Source organism: Pelodiscus sinensis, chromosome 9 (genome assembly GCF_052426305.1).
Source record: "Pelodiscus sinensis isolate ZL-2025 chromosome 9, ASM5242630v1, whole genome shotgun sequence".
NCBI lineage: Eukaryota > Metazoa > Chordata > Testudines > Trionychidae > Pelodiscus > Pelodiscus sinensis.
The window spans coordinates 13420048-13440941 of record NC_143060.1 but is presented as its reverse complement, the minus strand read 5'-3'; the positions used below and the strand labels follow the sequence as shown (position 1 = coordinate 13440941).

Sequence of the window (20894 nt, the reverse complement as noted above, 5' to 3'; positions counted from 1 at the left end):
GAACCCAATCTCACCTTCCCCGAACAACTTCTGTCCGGTTCCAAGAAACCAGCCACAGATCCCAGGTTAATTTACACTCTGAACCTTACCCACAAATCACGCTGAGCCAGTCCTTTAGAATCTAAAATCTAAAGGTTTATTACTAAAAGAAAGAAAAGTATGAGAGTAAGGTTGTTAAAGTATACATTACATGCATCGAATCTCCCAGTTCTCGATGCAGGCTTGCAGCAGAGATGTTATAACTGCTGGCTTAAAAGTCTTTGGTGTACATCCTATGTCAGGATGGGTCAACAGTTCTTTCCAGCTCCCTGATTCCTGCACTGTTGCCTCTGGGATGAAGAGCTGAGCACCGCGATGGAATCGGCCACATGGCATATGTATATTCCCTCCTGGCTTCTTCCTTGCTGGGGACAGTCACATGGTCAGTGGCCAGGTGTGTCTTTGGCCTTCAGAGGTCCATTGTTCCTGGGAGCTTTGCTCATTAGCATGTCTATGGGCTGGGCATTCCTTATCTATTGCTCAGCCACAAACAGAGAAGTTTCCAGTATTGACACAGAATACATATTCATATTTCCACACCCAGATACTATACAGATATATGAAGAGCATATACAGAATCAGTAGAAAGTAAGCTTTTGTTTGACACCTCACATGGCCCCCTTTGTACCCACTTTTGGGGCAAACACTCCCCCATGGGTGCAGCAGTGATTCGGCTGCTCCCCTCAAAATCCAGTAAGGTGACATGAGGTAGAAGATAACATTGTCTGAGTACAATGCTAGGTGTTAGTGCTGCTAAGCTGTAGACCTTGTGCTAACAACTGAGTCCGTCTTTGGTCTTGGTCAGGTCACAAAGGCTAATTTTTTTAATGACCTCTTACTTGGAGATGATAGATGCCTAAGACCTAATTGGCAGACATGCTGAGCACACACAACTCTCATTGACTTTACATGGGGCTGTGGTTGCACAGAACCTTGCTCCCTCTGGCTAGATTGCTAACAATAGCCACTTTTCAAAAGGTTGGCCTTAGTGTTTTGGCTTTCATTTCTCAATCAGTAAAATGATAATATGTTTATCACAAGTGTGAAGATAAGTTTTAATGCTCATAAAACACCTTGAAAATGAAAACAGTTATAGGTGTTAAGTATTTTTCAGCGCTGCTATGGGTGGCTTATAGTTTTCCTCATGTTTAAATGATACAGCATTAATAATATCTAGATCCTGTCTAGCACTCATAAATCATTGAGAATGATATCAAATTTAGTAGCATATAAAAAAGTAATAATGTCCCACAGAGGTCAGTTTTGGGGCTTCTGGAGATAGGACATGATCTAGGACTATGATACAAGGATTTTTTGGATGGGGAGTTATAGATAATTCTTCTAGTGCTTGGCCTCACCTACTTGTTTGGTCTCGAATCTTGGAGCATCTCTCCTGCTCACCAGAATGGCCCTTCACTTGATTGAACACTGCTCCTTGTCAAGTTCTTGCCTCTGACTATCCCCTGCATTTCTCCAGCGTAGCCTATGTTCTAGTCACCCAGAGACTGAACCTATAGTAAAAGCAGGGGCAGGGGCAGACCACGTGTTAGAATTATGGGCATCTGGTATGTAAGGCTCTGCCTTTTCAAACCTCCAGGCATAGCTCTGTCCACTCTCCACCCCCAGAATGCCTATTTTAGACATTCTGGGGGCGGAGTGTTGCTGCCTTCAGTGCCCGCCCTCCTGGTGCTCCGGGTTTGGGGAGGCCAGGCCTCACCACGTGGCATGCCAACCTTGCTCCTTGAGGGCTCGAGAGACTAGACCGGGCCGGGCCACATGGTGCAGAACACCCTGGTGCTCAAGAGGCTGGGCTCAGCCAGGTCACACAGCACAGTGTGCCTTCCACCGGGACTGGAGGGGCTTCCTTCCCCCTGGTTGGAAGGGGGAAATACATGTGTGGCATTCTGCCCCACCTCCTGGGTGTGGGGAAGGGGCAGAAGGGGTGGGGCTGGAGGCTTGCCTCCCCTTACCTTGTCTTCACCAACTGCCCATGGTTAGAATGTTACTTTGTATGTTTAGTACAGCACTGTAATAAAGATGTATTGAAAGAGGGGATTTAGAGAAAGAGGCAAAATAAAGATGGGTGCAGAGTACACCCTGTAGTCATCTTTAATGTAGGGATGTGGCTCACAGAGAGAATGATCACAATGCTCCTTTTTGGTCACCAAAGTTGAGTCAAGGATTTTAATTTATAGAAATGTATATGAATACCAAGAGCATCCAGTTAAATTCTTTTTCCCGTCTAATATATATGCTATGCTATCACCAAACTGTTAAGGGGTTTCTTACACCTTCCTCTGCATCATTTGATATTAGCCACAGTCACTGACAAAACAATGGCTTTGTTGGCCATTGGTTATATGCAGTATAACAATTCTGTGTTAAAGGAAAGACTAGCAGCCATGCAAATGAAGATGGAGCATTGCTTGTATCAAGATAGCCAATGTATCTTCAGTGAGGTAAAGTTGGGATGCCTCTTGAATTAAATTTTCAGCATGTTGAGTTGGATGTCTCTGAAGCAGCAGATAGCACCAGGTTCAAGCGTGCCTCTTCCTTAAAACATGTAGCCCTGTGAATGATGCTTGGCTTGTGTTTTGTAGGTAATGAGCGAAAGTGGTGATGACTGGCTCTCTCTCATGCCCATTGAACCCTTGAAATCTCAGTGCTGTGGCAGTGGCTGCAAACCTTGTGTCTATGATGTGTATCAGAAGGAGCTAGCCCAATGGGAAGAAGCCAAAGCAAAGAAAGACAAAAGCCTCCTGACCAAACAAAAGGAGGAGGTAGGAATATTAAAGTCCTTCATAGTATCCAGTCAATCAGTACTTTTGTCACACTTGTATTTGTAAAAGCAACGAGGAGTCCTGTGGCACCTTATAGACTAACTGAAGTGTAGGAGCATAAGCTTTCGTGGGCAAAGACCCACTTCGTCAGATGCATGTAGTGGAAATTTCCAGAGGCAGGAATAAATATGCAGGCCAGGATCAGGCTGGAGATGATGAGGTGATCCAATCAAGGAGGATGAGGCCCACTTCTAGCAGCTGATCTGGAGGTGTGAATTCCAAGGGAACAGAAGCTGCTTTTGTAGTTAGCAAGCCATTCACAGTCTTTGTTTAATCCAGAGTTGATTGTGTCAAACTTAAAGATGAACTGTAGCTCAGCAGTTTCTCTTTGAAGTCTGGTCCTGAAGTTTTTTTGCTGCAGGATGGCTACTTTTAAATCTGCAATTGTGTGTCCAGGAAGATTGAAGTGTTCCCCTACAGGTTTTTGTATGTTGCCATTCCTAATATCAGATTTGTGTCCATTGATTCTTTTACGTAGGGACTGTCCTGTTTGGCCGATGTATATAGCAGTGGGGCATTGTTGGCACATGATGGCATATATTACGTTGGTGGATGTGCAGGAGAATGTCCAGTGACAGTATGGCTGATCTGGTTAGGTCCTGTGATGGTGTTGCTGGTGTAAATATGTGGGCAGAGTTGGCACCGAGGTTTGTTGCAAGGATTGGTTCCTGAGTTCGAGTTATTATGGTGCGGTGTGTAGTTGCTGGTGAGAATATGCTTCAGGTTGGCGGGTTGTCTGTGGGCAAGGACCGGCCTACCTCCCAAGGCCTGTGAAAGCGAGGGATCATTGTCCAGGATGGGTTGAAGATCACTAATGATGCGTTGGAGAGAATTTCACCATGATTTCAACAGCTTCCACCCCACCATCAACCTCAGCATGGACCAATCTACACGGGAGGTCCATTTCCTGGACACCACGATACAATTAAGTGATGGTCATATCAATACCACCCTATACCGAAAACCTACCGACCGCTATACTTACCTGCATGCCTCCAGTTTCCATCCCGGACACACTACACGATCCATTGTTTACAGCCAAGCACTGAGGTACAACCGCATATGCTCCAACCCTTCAGACAGAGACCTACACCTACAAGATCTTCAACAAGCATTCTGTAAACTGCGATACCCACACGAGGAAGTGAGGAGACAGATTGAGAGAGCCAGACGTGTACCCAGAAGCCTCCTGCTACGGGACAAGCCCAAGAAAGAAACCAACAGAACACCACTGGCCATCACCTACAGTCCCCAGCTAAAACCTCTCCAACGCATCATTAGTGATCTTCAACCCATCGGCCAAACAGGACAGTCCCTACGTAAAAGAATCAATGGACACAAATCTGATATTAGGAATGGCAACATACAAAAACCTGTAGGGGAACACTTCAATCCTCCTGGACACACAATTGCAGATTTAAAAGTAGCCATCCTGCAGCAAAAAAACTTCAGGACCAGACTTCAAAGAGAAACTGCTGAGCTACAGTTCATCTTTAAGTTTGACACAATCAACTCTGGATTAAACAAAGACTGTGAATGGCTTGCTAACTACAAAAGCAGCTTCTGTTCCCTTGGAATTCACACCTCCAGATCAGCTGCTAGAAGTGGGCCTCATCCTCCTTGATTGGATCACCTCATCATCTCCAGCCTGATCCTGGCCTGCATATTTATTCCTGCCTCTGGAAATTTCCACTACATGCATCTGACGAAGTGGGTCTTTGCCCACGAAAGCTTATGCTCCTACACTTCAGTTAGTCTATAAGGTGCCACAGGACTCCTCGTCGCTTTTGCAGATTCAGACTAACACGGCTACCCCTCTGATACTTGTATTTGTAAGCGTTTGATAGCTGTTTAGCTGAGGGTGGGATGATTTATTATGGTCTTTTACGGAAAAATTTAGACCTCTCTCCATACCTACTTTAATGGGAGTTCCCAAACCCTCTAAATTTCACTAAGTACGTCATTAAAGTGCACTTTCTGATGCCACTTGAAATTTATATCATAAGGATAAAGCTTGTTTGTGCAGGAGACAGAACTGTTTTGGGGGCCAGTCTGAGACTGTAGGATGAAATCATCCAGAAATTTAAGGGCCATAATAAACTTCAGAACCTTCCACTCCAAGTGCAAGGTGCACTTTTTTGGTCTTGCTGTGCCTAACATAAATACATAGCAACATGTATATTAACAAAGTCCACTAAAATCCTACCAATACAAGGCACTTTCCTGCAGATACATCTTCTTTTGAGGAAAGGATGAGAAAACAATTGTATGACAGATGTTACATTCTTAATGCGCTACTGACAGTGTTCAGATATTATAGTGATGACCTTGTGTAGTGCAGAATACATGGAAATTCCACAGCATGAGGCAACAAGTTTTCAGGGAAAAAAAGCAGAGACGAGAGTATCAGCGTCTCTTCTGCTATGACACTGTTCACCATTTTCAGGTTCATGTACTGAGGATAAAAAATTAATATTTGTCATAGGTCTCTTCAGAGCATAGTTTTATTCTTATCAAATGCCCTTTTAAATAAATCCAACGGTGCTGGTAAAGTTGGATATTTCTATTCACTTAATCAGCATTGAAATAATTAACAGCTGACTAAACAACCAGTGGGGCCCTTGGATGATCAAGATGCTAAAGGATCACTCAAAGATGTTAAAGTCATTGCAGAGAAGCTAAATGAATTCTTTGCTTCAATCTTCATGGCTGAGGATGTCGGGGAGATTCCCAAACCTGAGCCTTTCTTTTTAGGTGGCAAATCTGAGGAGTTGTCCCAGATTGAAGTGTCATTAGAGGAAGTTTTGGAACAAATTGATAAACTTAACAGTAACAAGTCACCAGGACCAGATGGCATTCACCCAGGAGTTAACTCAGATGGGAAATTGTGAAACTATGAACTGTGGTTTATAGCCTATCCTTTAAATCAGCTTCCGTACCTAATGACTGGAAGATAGCTAACATGATGCCAATATTTAAAAAGGGCTTTAGAGGTGATCCAGGCAATTACAGACCGATAAGTCTAATGTCAGTACGGGGCAAATTAGTTGAAACTGTAGTAAAGAATAAAATCATCAGACACATGGATGAACATAATTTGTTGGAGGAAAGTCAACATGGTTTCTGTAATGGGAAATCATGCCTTACATGGACAAGGTGGATCCAGTGGATATAGTATACTTAGATTTCCAGAAAGACATTGACAAGCTCCCTCACCAAAGGCTCTTAAGTAAAGTAAGTTGTCATGGGATAAGAGGAAAGGTCATTTCATGGATTGATAACTATTTAAAAGACAGGAAAGAAACAGTAGGAATAAATGGTAAGCTTTCCGAGTGGAGAGAGGTAGCTAGTGGGGTCCCCCAAGGGTCTGTCCTAGGACCAATCCTATTCAACTTATTTATAAATGATCTAAAGAAAGGGGTAAACAGTGAGATGGCAAAATTTGCAGATGATACCAAACTGCTCAAGATAAAGTTAAGACCAAAACAGACTGTGAAGAGCTTCAAAAAGATCTCACCAAACTAAGTGTTTGGGCAACAAAATAGCAAATGAAATTTAATGTTGATAAATGTAAAGTAATGCACATTGGAAAAAATAATCCCAGCTATACATACAGTATGATGAGTAGTTGTAGCCAAATTAGTCCCCAAGAGAGAGATCTTGGAGTCATTGTGGATAGTTCTCTGAAAACATCCACTCAGTGTGCAGCAGCAGTCAAAAAAGCAAATAGAATGTTAGGAATCATTTAAAAAGGGATAGAGAATAAGACAGAGAATATCTTATTGGCGCTATATAAAACCATGGTACTTCTACATCTTGAATACCATGTACAGATGTGGTTGCCTCATCTCAGAAAAGATATATTGGCATTGGAAAAGGGCAACAAAAATGATTAGGGGTTTTGAACGGGTCCCATATGAAGAGAGATTAAAAAGCCTTGGACTTTTCATATTAAAAAAGAGGAGACTAAAGGGGGATATGACAGAGGTCTATAAAATCATGACTGGTGTGGAAAATTTGAATAAGGAAAAGTTATGTATTTATTCCCACAATATAAGAACCAGGGATCACCAAAAGAAATTAATAGGCAGCAGGTTTAAAACAAACAAAAGGACGTTTTTCTTGTCAGTCAGCACACAGTCAACCTTGCACAGCACACAGTGGAACTCCTTGCCAGAGGATGTGGTGAAGGCTAGGACTTTAACAGCATTCAAAAATGAGCTAGATAAATTCATAGAGGTTACAAGGATGGATAGGAATGGTGTCCCTAGCCTCTGTTTGTCTAGAAATGGGTGACAGGAGGAATCACATGAGGATTACCTGTTGTGTTCTCTCCCTCTGGGGCATCTGGTATTGGCCGCTGTTGGCAGACAGGATACTGGGCTAGATGGACCGTTGGTCTGACCCGGTATGGCCATTCTTATGTTCTTAACAATGTTTGTATTTAAAATAGTTGTAATTGAATTTCAGCATTAAGTCTCCATTACAATGTTAAGTTCTCTTAGAGCTATTTCTACTGATCTCTCTCTGCACACTGAGGAACACAGCATTGCACAAAGTCATGTTAACAAGATTTTCTTCTAGGTCATAAGATCTGGGATCTATCCTTAAAAAAGAATGAAAAAAATGAAATAATGAAAAAAATTTGTATTCTGAAAAAAATAAACCACTGCTAACAAACCAGCAGAGACCCCCCCTAAATCCGTGCATGTTACTTGCCTTTTCAGGGCACATTTTTCTGCTCTTCTAAGTTTCACCAGAAATAAATTCATGCATACTTTTTTTAAAGAAAAGTGAAATGTAGGATGCCATCTACCCAAGTAATTATTTATTATTGTTCTTACAGAGTAGTAATTCAGAATTAAATCCAGATACATTTACTGCTTTCAAGATAAGCTCTGTGGAACAGCTAACAGAGGACACCTACTACTATAAATTTGAGCTGCCAGAAAATAGCAGCCTGGGATTGAGTTTAGGACAACATATTGTGTTAAGGTACTGTACTTGTCTCCAGTTAAATGAGCTACATTACATGACTTAATATGCAGTTTGTCAGTATACAAAGATTTCATACCAAGTAAATCATAATTTCTGTGCTTCCATAATGATACAGTTGAAAAACTCATGAGTTTGTTAAGTTTGTTAATTTTATGGTGAAAGCCCACTCCATAGCTTCATTTTTCTTCAACATTAGCTTTGTGTTGATGGTGGGGAAAGGAGAACTAAGTGTGGCTATGACTAATTAGCAGAAGGGAAAAAAATAAAAAAATAGTTCTTTCAGCAGATGATTTATATCATTATGAAGGCAAGCTGTACTAACTCAGGAATTCAGTGTTAGGCCTTGTAGCTTGGGCTGGCTAAGCACATTGCAGTATTGTATTCAAAGTCCATGTGCTTTGCGGCTGTTATCTAGCTGAGGTCAGGAAAAACATTCCCTCCCATGGCATAGTATTTGCCAAAAAGGGGTTATATGGGAGGAGCTGTCATCTGTCCTAGTTTCTTGTGGTGATCACTGTCAGATACAGATGGTCAATAGGCACCATTGATATGTATCAGTTATTATATATTTACTGGATACTATACAGAGTGAAAAACAGCCCTTATCCCCAAAGAATTTATAATCCAAATTTACCACTATAGCATTCCTTCACAATACTGCACACTCAGGTGCTCCACACAAAACATCTGTTACTCTCCTTTGCCTGATTTGTCTGGAAAAGCTGCCTATGTGACATAGCTGATGCCTTTGCCTAGAGAATCAGAGGAATACTAGATAGTGCCATAAAAGGTCTGCAGAGAAATCTGAGGTTATTTCATTCCCTGGATCTTTAGCTAATTGAGGGAACATCTGTCTCAGCAAAGGATGACCCATGAGGAGGAACGACTGCTGTGTGTTTCAGACAATAGCCTTTGCTCATCTCTCCAAAGAGTACCAATCAGTGATTCCAGTAATGATTTCCTGTACCATCTTTTTTTGTTCTCAGAGGGATGGTGAATGGTTTGGAAATTCAGAGAGCTTATACTCCAGTTAGTCCTGTGAATGCTGAAGGATACTTTGAAGTTTTAATAAAAGTAAGTGTATATTAGTTAGATAATATTGTAAACAACTTGGGACTGTGTTTTTCTTCCATTCAATGTACAGAACCCACACTGTTAATATTAACAAATGCAAATAATAATTAGGAATATGTGTCATGGAGCATATTTGTAATTATTTAGAGAGAATTGTGGTTTTTTGATAAGAGCAGTCATGTCACATACACAAAGTTGAAAATGAAAAGGTGTCTTGTAAATAAATTATTTACAACATATTCCCTAGTAAGTGATCCTTGCAAAATCAAGTCCAGGGTTCTGCAATTGACTATGGTGGGAATGGGATCAGAGCCTAGTTCTAAATCCTGTCCATGGAATCCCTGGGGGAAGATGTTCCTCTGGTCCCTTTTCACTCCTGAAGTATGTCATGGAAGTGCAGTGTCAGTGCCGGTGGAGAATTTTGAAAGTCTGTAGTACAGCAGGAAATGAACCTAGCTCTCCTGCATCCCTGGTTAGTGTCTTTATCATAAGACCAACTTTCAGCAATTAGGCTCCTTGATGGAATATTTGCTTTAAGGGCACTTTTCAGGGAAACTTGTTTATTTTGCTACAAAGTACCTAGGAGCATAAAGCATCTGTTTTGTGGTCTTCACATTTAGAAACTGATATCGAGACCTGTTTGGGGTGTAATTCTGGCTCTGTTGAAGCTAATGTCAAAACTCCAATTGACTTAATAGGGCTGACTTAAATGGAAATTTTGCCTAAGTAAGGATTGCAGGACCAGGGCCAGCAAAAATAATTATTTTGTGTAGGAAATCAAAATCAGTTCCATCTTTCTGGTCATATTTACATCTCTTTGCTAATTTCTGGGGGGCAGGGTTGACGGACTTCACTCCAAGTGTAAAATTCTGAGAGCTACAGCTTCCATGCAGATTAGAGCCTCTGCCTGTCTCCCAGCAGCTTATACCTTTGAGGATTTATTATTCATTGTATGACAGAATGTAGTTCTTTAGAAATGTGTGTAGCTTTTATAAAAGACATTTATGGGTGGGTTATTTCACTATTATTGTGGCAATCAGGGGAAAAAGTGCTACATTTGAGCTGCATTAATAGGATACATTTATAGGTTGACTGTGAAATTTCATGTATACGTGCTTATTACACAGGTTTTGCGTTTCAATAATAATAGTAATGATTGTAATAATACCTTTCCTTTATATAGAACCTTTCATCCCAAAAGGAACTATAGTGATTCTCTGGCAGTAATAAAAGACCTGCAACTCCTCCTCCGAAAGTACCCATTTTTATAACTTGCTGTGTAGGTTGTAGTATATTTCACACTATTCAGGCGATTTTGGGAAGTACTATATTATTATTACTGTGCAATCCAAGTACTGTTCAAACATCTCTGTTTCCTATTGTTACACTATCACATTTATGATACTACAGTTTAGAGTGAGGGAGTTGCTATTTGCCATGCATAATGCTCTGTAACACTATCAGCCACCTCCTGAGCACCTCCCTTGTGGCTCTGTTTCCACTTCTTCAGGGCTCCTTAAGAATTGCACAGTTCACAGTATTTAAAACATCCCCCTTCTGGGGTCCAATTTATTCAGTCCACAGAGACACTTTGTCCTCCATGCCCCAACCCTCATTCAAGATCTCTCTCAAAGTCCCCATTTCTCCTTTCCAGATCTGGGTCCTGACTTAACAGTCACTCCCATGCTTTACTTGGCTGGAGTTCATTCTCCTGACTCTGAGTTTTCATGTTCCCCACAAGAATCTTTCCACTTGTAGAGAGAATTATAAGAGAATCAGCTGTCTTCCTCAGGTCCCACAGCATAGGTGGGCTAGAGCAGGTCCTGCAGTAATCAACCCCCTATGCCTCTAGTTCTTAAGTGCCAAACCATACTGTTACACCCTCCTTTTGAGTGACTGTATAATGTGGTTTCTTTTGGTGTAAAACTAAGTGTAGAAGTTTTCACCCCAGCAGACATTTTTTCTTTTTCTTTTTCTTTATACAAATAACCAGTAAACCATAACCAATGAACTAGTTCAGCCATTTCTTAGAGTAAGGGGAGATATTTGGGTGTGAAGAATGTTTCAGTTCTAAATTCTTCCCTCCCCTCATGCTGAACATGAAGTAAATAGGGTGAATTTGCCATTGCCTTATACCTTGTGTTGCGATTTACACTGTGGAAGGTGAGTATAAGATGCTCACCATGCAAGCCATTCTGATTTGATAACCTTTTCCACCTACTCTGCATAGCATGTTCAATGATCACCCGAGGTGCAAGGCTCGTTGAATATAAAATGTCTCCAATGGTATCTTACAGCATGGATGCTGCTATGGACTGGACTAATTGGATGATCCTGTGGTTTTAGCATTTCCCTTTGTGTCGTCCTCTGTTGCAGGCAAGCTCTGACTCCTGTCAGTAACACACGAAGTCTGCATGCAGAAGTCTCTAATGGTGTTTTTGGTGATTTTGAACGGGTTAGGAAGAAGAGCAGTTTTGGTGAATGTATTTTTTAGTGAGGTCCATGTCAACATTTTTGTAGATTCTGAGCATCTCTTCACATTCAGGTGATCTGTACTAAAAATACCCATTTTAACATTTCAGATGAGGAACCTGACTCCGCTTCAGTAGTTACTTGCTGTGCCATTGTACAGTCTGGGAGATCTGAAACAAAGTGTAAAATATGTAGTGTTCATTTGAATATCAATACCCAGAATGCACTTCCAGCTCCCAGTCATTTAATAACAGTGCTACATGGCCATGCTCTGAGCTCTGGAGAACACAAGAAAGCTTGCTGTGCTTTTGACTGTAAGGAGTTCTTCTTTGTGTGCTTTGTAAATGAGAGTTCTGATAGGCTTTCCTAGCTTTAGAAAGCTTAGGCTTCATAAGTATGTATTGTATTTACATTATATTCAAGCTGGATTTGATCCAGTATCATTTCAGTTAAATATCTTTGTTTCTGTTACAAGTTTATATTATTTTGCAAATAAAACAGTCATTTTTAAACTCCTGAATTGTCCCCCCTCCTTTTGTTTAAACAGAGATAATTTTATAATTAATTTTAAGCTGGGAAACTTTCCAACAAGGTATAATTTTTCTTTCCTTTTGTGTGATTTTTAACAGTGCTATGAGGCTGGGTTAATGTCACAATATATAAAATCTTGGATTGAAGGAGACACAGTCTTTTGGCGAGGGCCATTTGGAGGCTTCCCATATAGCCCTAATCAGGTTAGTTATATAATAGATACGGAATGGCTCAGCACATGGCAACTCACTTTGTGTAATGTACCAAAGGGAGATTGTCAATTAGATTACTATTTTAATTATTTTAAGGATTTACACATTTGCTGTACAGGGCTACAGCATTTGAAGATGACTGGAGTAAATGGATCTTGTTAGAATGCAAAATATGTAAGGAGGAAGAGGAAAAGAAGGAGTAGAGGAGATTATAAAACACTAGTAAGAGTTGCTGAGCATCCATTTAATCCGTATTGAAACTAAGAAAACTGGTTAGAATTATCACTAAAAATTCATGCTAATTTGTTTTGTATCGCTTTGAATTACACTGATGTTTCAAGACAAGTTTTGACCATAGCAGAGATGTCCAACTCTTGGCCTTAGAGCCATATCTCATCCATTTCATATATTTATATGGCCCACTAGGTATCATCAGATTATGTAGACTCTAGTTAAGTGTATAGACTTATGTCCATGTCAACTTGTGATGCTGCAAGTATTGATCCTATGTATGAGTACCAAGCTCACAGCAAAAATGATTATATAAAACTTTGGAGAGATTTCTCATGAACTTTGGGACTGTTACGTAACCCTTTCCTTTTGGATGAGGCATAGAATTGCGATTCTGGTCATTAGAGATCTCATGGCACTTGCAAAGTACATATGTGCAAACCCTGTCTGGGCAAGAAAATGGCAGTTGATATTCAGTGTTGATAAATGAAAGTAATGCAAATTGGAAAATATAATTCCAACCAGTGAGGCCGACAGCCACTGCAGGCCCTGTGGCGAGGTGTGGGGCACCTGGCTCCTTGTCCCGAGAAGGATCAGGCCTTGAGTGGAAGGGGTGGGGTTGGAGCAGCCAGCCCTTAGCGCCACTTGCGCTCCAGTGCTAGGCCTCCCTTAGCCCTCAGAGCTGCACAGAGCGGCACTCTGGCAGTGATTCAAAGGGGCCTGGGACACCTGACTCCTTGGCAGGCCTAATTCCAACTATACATATAAAATGATGGAGTCTAAATTAGCTGTTAGCATTCAAGAAAGAGATTTTGGGATCATGGATAGTTCTCTGAAAACATCCTCTCAATGTACAGTGGCAGTGAAAAATGTGAAGAGAATATTGGGAATCATGGGATAGCTAATAAGACAGGAAATAGCATATTGCATCTATATAAATCTATCATACAGCCATATCTTGAATACTGTGTGCAGATGTAGTTGCCCCATCTCTAAAAGACATATTGGAACTGGAAAAGGTTTAGAAAAGGGCAACAAAAATTATTAGGGGCATGGAACAGCTTCAATATGAGAAGAGATTAATAAGACTAGGGCTTTTCAGCATTGAAAAGAGACCACTAAAAGGTTATGATTGAGGTCTATAAAATCATGACTGATGTGGAGAAAGTAAATAAGGAAGTGTAATTTACTCTTGCAATTTACAAGAACTAGGGGTAACCAAATGAAATTAATAAGCAGCAGATTTAAAACAAAGAAAATAAAGTCTTTTTTCACACAACACTTAGTCAACTTGTGGAACTCCGTTGCAGAGGATGTTTTGAAGGCCAAGACTATAACAGGGTTCAAAAAAGAACTAGGTAAGTTCATGGAGTATTTGTCAATTAATGGGTATTAGCTAGGAAGGGCAGGGATGATGTCCTTAGTCTCTGCTAGAAGCTGGGCAACAAGAGATAGATCACTTGATGATTACCTCTTCTGATCATTCTCTCTGGGGCACCTGGTATTGGCCACTGTCAGAAGACAGAATACTGGGCTAGATGAATCTTTTAACTGGTCTGACCTCGTATGACAATTTTTTTGTTCTTCATTGTTACCAAAATACATCAAAACTGATCTTCTTTTAAAAGAGGATATGGTTCAGCAATTTAAATTGGTTATTCACAATAAACAGGACAATCAAAATATATCAAGAAATAATCCCAAAACATCATCCCTGTGCCCTGCTTCCAGCCTGCTCAGCTAATTTACCAATTACAAATAATTTACAAATTAGAATAGGTTTTCAGACTGTTCCACAGAGAACCCTAGCCTTATTTAGGCACATGTAAGATTGAATTTGAGAGTTGCTAAGCACCCCAGGATTCCATGGATGGCAGCCCCAGTGAATTAGTATACTGTATAAATCAGTAGCCTATATAAAAGGAAGCTGAAAATTCCATAGCACTTAAGATAGATTTGTTCATAAAAGACCTGATCCAGTGTCCACTGAAGTCAGTAGGTATTGGAGTGGTCCCTTTATTTTGCAAATCTCTTCTCAATCTAATGGGGCTTTGATTTCCACAGGCCATTAACTTTTCTGTTGGGATGCAGCTCAGATGTCCTCAATCCAGCCACTGAATGAGAGATATTCATTTGGCTGTGAGCACTTCATCTGATTTTTTATGGATTCATAGGATTTTCCATATGAGATCTGACCTGGTATTTCATCCAGTCTGATATCCAGTATCTAGCCATGGCTAAAGGAGGCAGTGTGGTCCAGCGGGCAGGTCATCAGACTGGAAATTAGGATATTGGGGTTTTCCTGACATGCTCTGTGAGTTTGGGCAAGCTGCTGAGCTCCTTCAGCTTTTCTGAAAATCAAGCCCTCCCCATGTATGAGTTTCCTACTCTACAAAATGGGGGTTATAATGCTCACCCACATTTTGTATGTACTCTGTGTTATGTGGATAAGATGTGCAAAGTATTACTATTATTTATGTGTAATGTTCACTGCCACTGAGGTAGGTAGAGAACTTCTAATGAGAACTGTCCAAATTACCATAGCATGAGATTTGAAAGCTTTCATCCTTATCGCAGGGCTTGACTACCATAGAACTATAAACCACTGCTGACAAAGGGTGTCAGCAATGGTTGTAGCTGAACTGAAGCTCAACATGTATTAGTTGAAATCAAGGTTAAAACTCAGGGGTACGTTTATATCCAAGAAAAAATGGCTTTCATTTGATTTTTTTAAATCATGAAAATGTTTCTGTTCAACTTGAGTTTTGTAAAATCTTGCCTTTGAAAAAACTATATTTGGTGTATAAGTGTACCCAATACAGTTCCCCATTAGAGAATGTATCCAATATTATAGAGCCACTATCGCACCCTTTTAGAGGAATGCAGTAATCTAATAGTAATTGGAAATGGAAAAATGTATAACCCATTCAAAATCCTCTGCTTAATTTCTAGTATGGAGAACTTCTTATGCTTGCCTCTGGTACAGGCATAGCACCAATGCTCCCCATTCTCCAGTACATAACGGAAAATGAAGATGATGAAACCTTTATAACTTTGGTTGGTTGCTTCAGGACTTTTGAAAATATTTACTTGAAACCTCTTCTTCAAGATCTGTCTCGATACTGGAACATCAGAACGTGTTTTGTCCTTAGCCAGGTAATGTTCTTATGTAAATACCCTCGGCTTTTGTCTCAGTGTTACTTAAACTGATTACTTACCAGTGGACAAGGCCATGTGTGGATCCAGTAGCATCTGTCTGGTAACATGTTCTTAAATCCTGTTCATTCTAACTAGCAGACTTTCAAATGTATCACTTACTAGTCCACCTGTGTTAACAAAGGTTCTGTTAGAAAGCTCCCATTGACCTGCCTACCATGGAATATTTTTTCTCCAAATTGATCATTGCAGCATCTGAAAAATTGTATTTATAAAACCCTCAGCTCTCTGTGAAGCTCACAGTAAATAAGCTGCAACCAAAAGGTTTTCCTTTTTCAGCATCCATGTATTGATTTGTTAGTTTCTTTCATTCACTGCTTACATTCACTAGCTAGTTCATGGATGGGCAAAATACAGCCTGTGGTCGGATATGGTCCACCAGATCCAGCCTACCACCATCCCATGACACTTTGTTCACAGTGGCTGGCTGCATGGGCCATGTATTCGCTGTGTGCCGCATTCCCCTGGGGTGGGTTTTGTGCACTTCCCCTGCCCACAGCACAATCTCACAGCTCCCACTGGCTGGTTTCTCCAAGGGGTGCATGGTGCACTGAGAGCACATGTTCCCGGCAGCTGACTGCTCTGAGCGACATGCAGGAGTGCGGCTTCTGCTGGGCTGCTGACTGGAAGCCACCTAAAGTAAGCGCCTCCTGGCCAGAGCCTGCTCCTGGCACCCTACAATCTCCCTCCCCCTTAACCCTCTGCTGCCCCTATACCTTTGCCCCAGGTCAAAACTCATACCCTCTTTACTCCTGAACCCATACCCCCTCCCATCAGGTCACAATCCCTTTCTGCCCTAGGTTACAACCCAAACCCCTGCACCCGTGCCCCAGGTTACAACCCCCTTCCAGAACCTGCACCCCTTCTTATACCCTTCCGTCAGGTCAGAATCCTCTCCTGCACCCATACTCCCTCCCATCGGGTCACAACCCTTTTCTGCCCTAGGTCACAACCCAAACCCCTGCATACCTGCCCCAGGTTACAACCCCCTTCCAGACCCTGCACCCATTTTTATACCCTTTCGTCAGGTCAGATTCCTCTCCTGCATCCATACTTCCTCCTGGACCCTGCATTCCCTCCTGCCCTAGGTGACAGCCCCCTCCACCCAAACTCCCGCCTGCACCCCAATCTTCTACCCTGAGCTTCCTTCTGTACCCAGCCTCCATTCCAGACCCTGCACCTCATCCATTAATATCATGGAAGAATGCGGCCCATGATCACCTACCAAATTCTTGGAGTCACCTCCCATCAAAAATTATTGCTCACTCCTGAGCTAGTTCCTATAATCACAAATGTTTGGTGTCTCGTCATGCAGCATGTATCCATCTGTCTTCTCATCAACTCATCTCATGTTGGAGTCCTCTGATGAAGCCATTGTCATGTCTTTGTATAAAAATGTTGGAGCCACATACTTAAAGTTGCTAACTATGCCAAATTCATGGACAAGGGCCTACCTCTGAAATAGCCTTCATTTAGAGGAATGTTGCTCATTTGATTCCAAATTTAAGTATGGTCCACACAAATCTGGTATCCCTCACTTTTATCATTGAAAATTATTTACTTCAGAAAAAAAGATTAATTGCACTTAGATTATAGAAAGTGGGTTATGATAACGGTATGACTCACCCAGCATTTTAAGTTTCCTGCATTAATCATTTTTTGTCCCTCTCATTGTGGAACTTTGTGTCCCAAATTTGACCAGTATGGGCAATGGGGAATAGAATTCACGACTTGCTTCTCCTAAAAATCTTTTTGCAAGGCAGCCACCAAAGAACAAGATGAGCACAAACACTTGAGGAAGTCTTGATATTCCATCGCATACAGGGCAGTGCCATTTGTTTGATACTAATCAATACATGGCAGCCAATACATTTTTTCTCTCATCTTGTCTCATTGTGATTTCCTCCCATTAGAGTAGGGTGGGCAAAATATAGCCCACAGGCTGGAACTGGCATCCCATCCCCTCTCCCCCCAACTCCCTGCACCAGGTCACAACCCAAACCCTCTGAACCGTCTTCTGCACCCCTGCCACAGGTCACAACCAGTGTTCCCTCTAATTTTTTTCATCCATGTGTGAAATAAATTTTGTTACATGCACTGAGGCATATGCAGATGTACACCACCATTATAAACATGCTGCTTGCTGCTGCCAGCCATGGGCACTCTGCTAATCAGCTGGGTAGCATTTGATTTTTTTCTGGGTGGTTACCCTAGCACTCAGCTTAGAGGGAACAGTGGTCACAGCCCCCTCTCAGACTCTGCACCCCCTTTTACACCTCCTCTTCCAGGTGAGAATCCTCTTCTGCACCCATATCTCTTCCCAGACTCTGCACCCTCTCCTGCACCCCAAACTTCTGCCTCAGCTCCCTCCTGTCCTAGGTCACAACCCAAACCCTCTCCACCACAAACCCTCCTGTACCTGGTCACAACTCCATACTGGACCATGCATTCCAGGTCACAATCCTTTCTTTCACCTGAACTCCCTTCCTCCTGCACCCCAATATCCGAACACAATCTCCATCGCAGACACTGCACCACCTCCATTCATATAGAAGAATGCATCCCTTGATTTCTTGGAGTGATGCCCCCATCAGAAATTATTGCTCACCACTGGTATAGCCATTAACTCTTTAAAGTGTGGCTCATCATTTTCTCTAAAATGACTTAATACAGTATAAACATTTTACTTTTCCAGGAACCTTCCCTGGAAAAACTTCCTTGGAGCTATCAGGAAAACACACAAACTGGCCATATAACTGAGAACTTGATTAAGAAAATGATAAATTCCTGTAGAAGAAAGCCATTTGTGCTCATTTGTGGCTCAATAGCATTTAACGAAGATATGACTAGATGTTTGAAATCCTTAGGACTCAAAGAAGATTCCTATTTTGTATTTTAGTAGTGTGTTTCAGACCTGTTTCCTCTGAAAAGAAGTGCAGGACAAGCATATACTGTTTGCTATTTCCTGTGCAAACATCAATACGGACTTATTTTTTGATCTGTTTGGATTTCTCATGCATATATTTTCAAATGCTTTTGGATAAATATTTTCATACAGTGTTTTTAATATAATTCTTAATATATTACTTTACAAATCCTTATAAGGCTAGCTGATATACCATACCTGCTACAGTAACTTGGTGCAGCCAGGAGAAAGAAGAATGTCAGTGGACGCAGTAACTCAGAATTTCACGGAAGAGGCATTTAACAGTACCTTTATCTCATATTTTGTGTCATCACTTTTATTTCATAATTGAAAAGTAGAGGGTAAGCAACTCTGCTCTGATCTGTGCATCGTCGTCATGGTAACAACACTCTGAAAACCATTTGGATCTGCCATGACACATGCACTATTGGGAGCTCTTAATCCAGGGGTTATTGCCATAAGGGACTCGTAAGTGTATGTCTACACTGCACAAAAGACCAGGCTCTGACTCAGGTTTGAATCTGAGCCCCTGTCTGATCCAGGTCAACAAACATTTGGGATACAGGTCCTAGGTCCCTCCTAACATGGTGGGTTAGAGCCCAAGTCTTGCTGTGATTCAAATCCAAACCCTCTGCAGTGTGAACACAGCTCCAGCCACAGATCCCAGTCAGAAGGTCTGCTCAGTATAATAGTGTGGATGTGTGAACGTGGCTGTGAGATCTGCATCCAGCCCAGGTCTACAAAACAGTGTGGATGCCCAAGTTCTGGCTTGGAAGCACTGAGTCCACAAGCCCAGGTCCCTCAGACCTGCATTTATAATGCAGTAAGACAGAGCCTAATACTTCCAGTCACTGGGCATGTAAGCCTTGGGCCAGGGTGAATTGATATAACAGGGTGCACAGCTATGGGTGTGCACAAAATGTAAAATCCTTTATCATCTGTATACAGCGCTTCACATGGGGGTAAAAATATATCCTAAAAATCTATTTGGGAAAGGGTGTGCACAATGGTCTAGCTGCTCTTGAACCTCAGTTTCTCAGGGACCATGGTTATTTGCTTTACCTACTCCCAAGCATTTTATAATCTCTGTTGAACTGAAGCTATTTTCAAATTAGAAAAGCTGTTTCATAGTGACTTCCTGTCTTTTCCATAGGCAAAGGGCTGCCAGAACTAACTTTCTGAACTTCCCAGGAACACTGTCCTCATACCTGGAGTAAAGGTTAGATTTTCCACAGGGCTGTTCTGGAATGTTCTAGCTGGGGGGTGGGGGGCGTGCGCAGTACATAGAGCTCTGCTAGGGCCTTACCATACTAGCCTCAAAGCATCAATGTTACACCCAAGAAAGAGATGTAGGAATGAAGAAAACACAATCTATGCAATAAAATTCACTATTACCCCTTCCTATAGAAAGCAACACCCCCACCGTCTCCCAGTTCAATCAAGGTACTTACACACTTGCTGAATGTTAAGTACACAAAAGCAATGGGATTCTTTGCATGCTGAAAGTTAGGCACAGGCATAAGTGCCATGCTGAATCAAGCGCGGGAGAGAGTGGAGCTGCTGAATTTGTTCTGTGGCCACAGTCAGAACTTCTGACAGGCAGGATAGGAATTGTCGCTTTGATTTTTAAGCTTAAGTAGTGACAGACTGGAGCAAACATTGATCTCAGAAATAAAAGTATTGAGTATCACAGTTTCCATTTTAAAACATCATGGGTATGTCTACACTACCCCGCTAGTTCGAACTAGCGGGGTAATGTAGGCATACCGCACTTGCAAATGAAGCCCGGGATTTGAATTTCCCGGGCTTCATTTGCATAAGCCGGGCGCCGCCATTTTTAAATCCCGGCTGGTTCGAACCCCGTGCCGCGCGGCTACACGCGGCACGAACTAGGTAGTTCGGACTAGGCTTCCTAGTTCGAACTACCGTTACTCCTCGTGGAATGAGGAGTAACGGTAGTTCGAACTAGGAAGCCTAGTCCGAACTACCTAGTTCGTGCCGCGTGTAGCCGCGCGGCACGGGGTTCGAACCAGCCGGGATTTAAAAATGGCGGCGCCCGGCTTATGCAAATGAAGCCCGGGAAATTCAAATCCCGAGCTTCATTTGCAAGTGCGGTATGCCTACATTACCCTCCTAGTTCGAATTAGGAGGGTAGTGTAGACATACCCCAAGTTATTAAATGGAAAGCAATAGTTGTTAGTAAAAGTACATCCAGTGATATAATGATATGTACAGCTTGGACTTCCCTGGTTTGACACCCTCAGAACCTGAGCTGACCTGAACCAGGGAGTTTGCTGGACATGGGGAGGTCGGTGCTCCCCTGCTGGCTGCCCCACTCCTGGGCTCATCTCCCTG

The 20894-nt window shown here is 41.9% G+C and overlaps 1 protein-coding gene across 9 annotated transcripts in view; it reads left to right on the top strand.

Moving 5' to 3' along the window:
• The window catches only part of CYB5R5 (cytochrome b5 reductase 5 (putative)), a 46473-nt gene that overhangs the window by 3775 nt on the left and 21804 nt on the right, over positions 1-20894 (top strand). For 2 of the 9 annotated variants that reach the window (XM_075936035.2, XM_075936038.2), the window contains exons 2-7: positions 2640-2819; positions 7726-7874; positions 8864-8951; positions 12053-12157; positions 15350-15553; positions 19693-19758. In XM_075936035.2, coding sequence (XP_075792150.2) covers positions 2640-2819; positions 7726-7874; positions 8864-8951; positions 12053-12157; positions 15350-15553; positions 19693-19713 — 747 coding nt within the window. In that variant the 3' untranslated portion in view covers positions 19714-19758. Of the gene's footprint in view, positions 1-2639; positions 2820-7725; positions 7875-8863; positions 8952-12052; positions 12158-15349; positions 15554-18308; positions 18686-19692; positions 20293-20894 lie in introns of those variants that run through there. The other 7 variants (XM_075936031.2, XM_014578774.4, XM_075936034.2 and 4 more) reach the window with 6 other exon arrangements.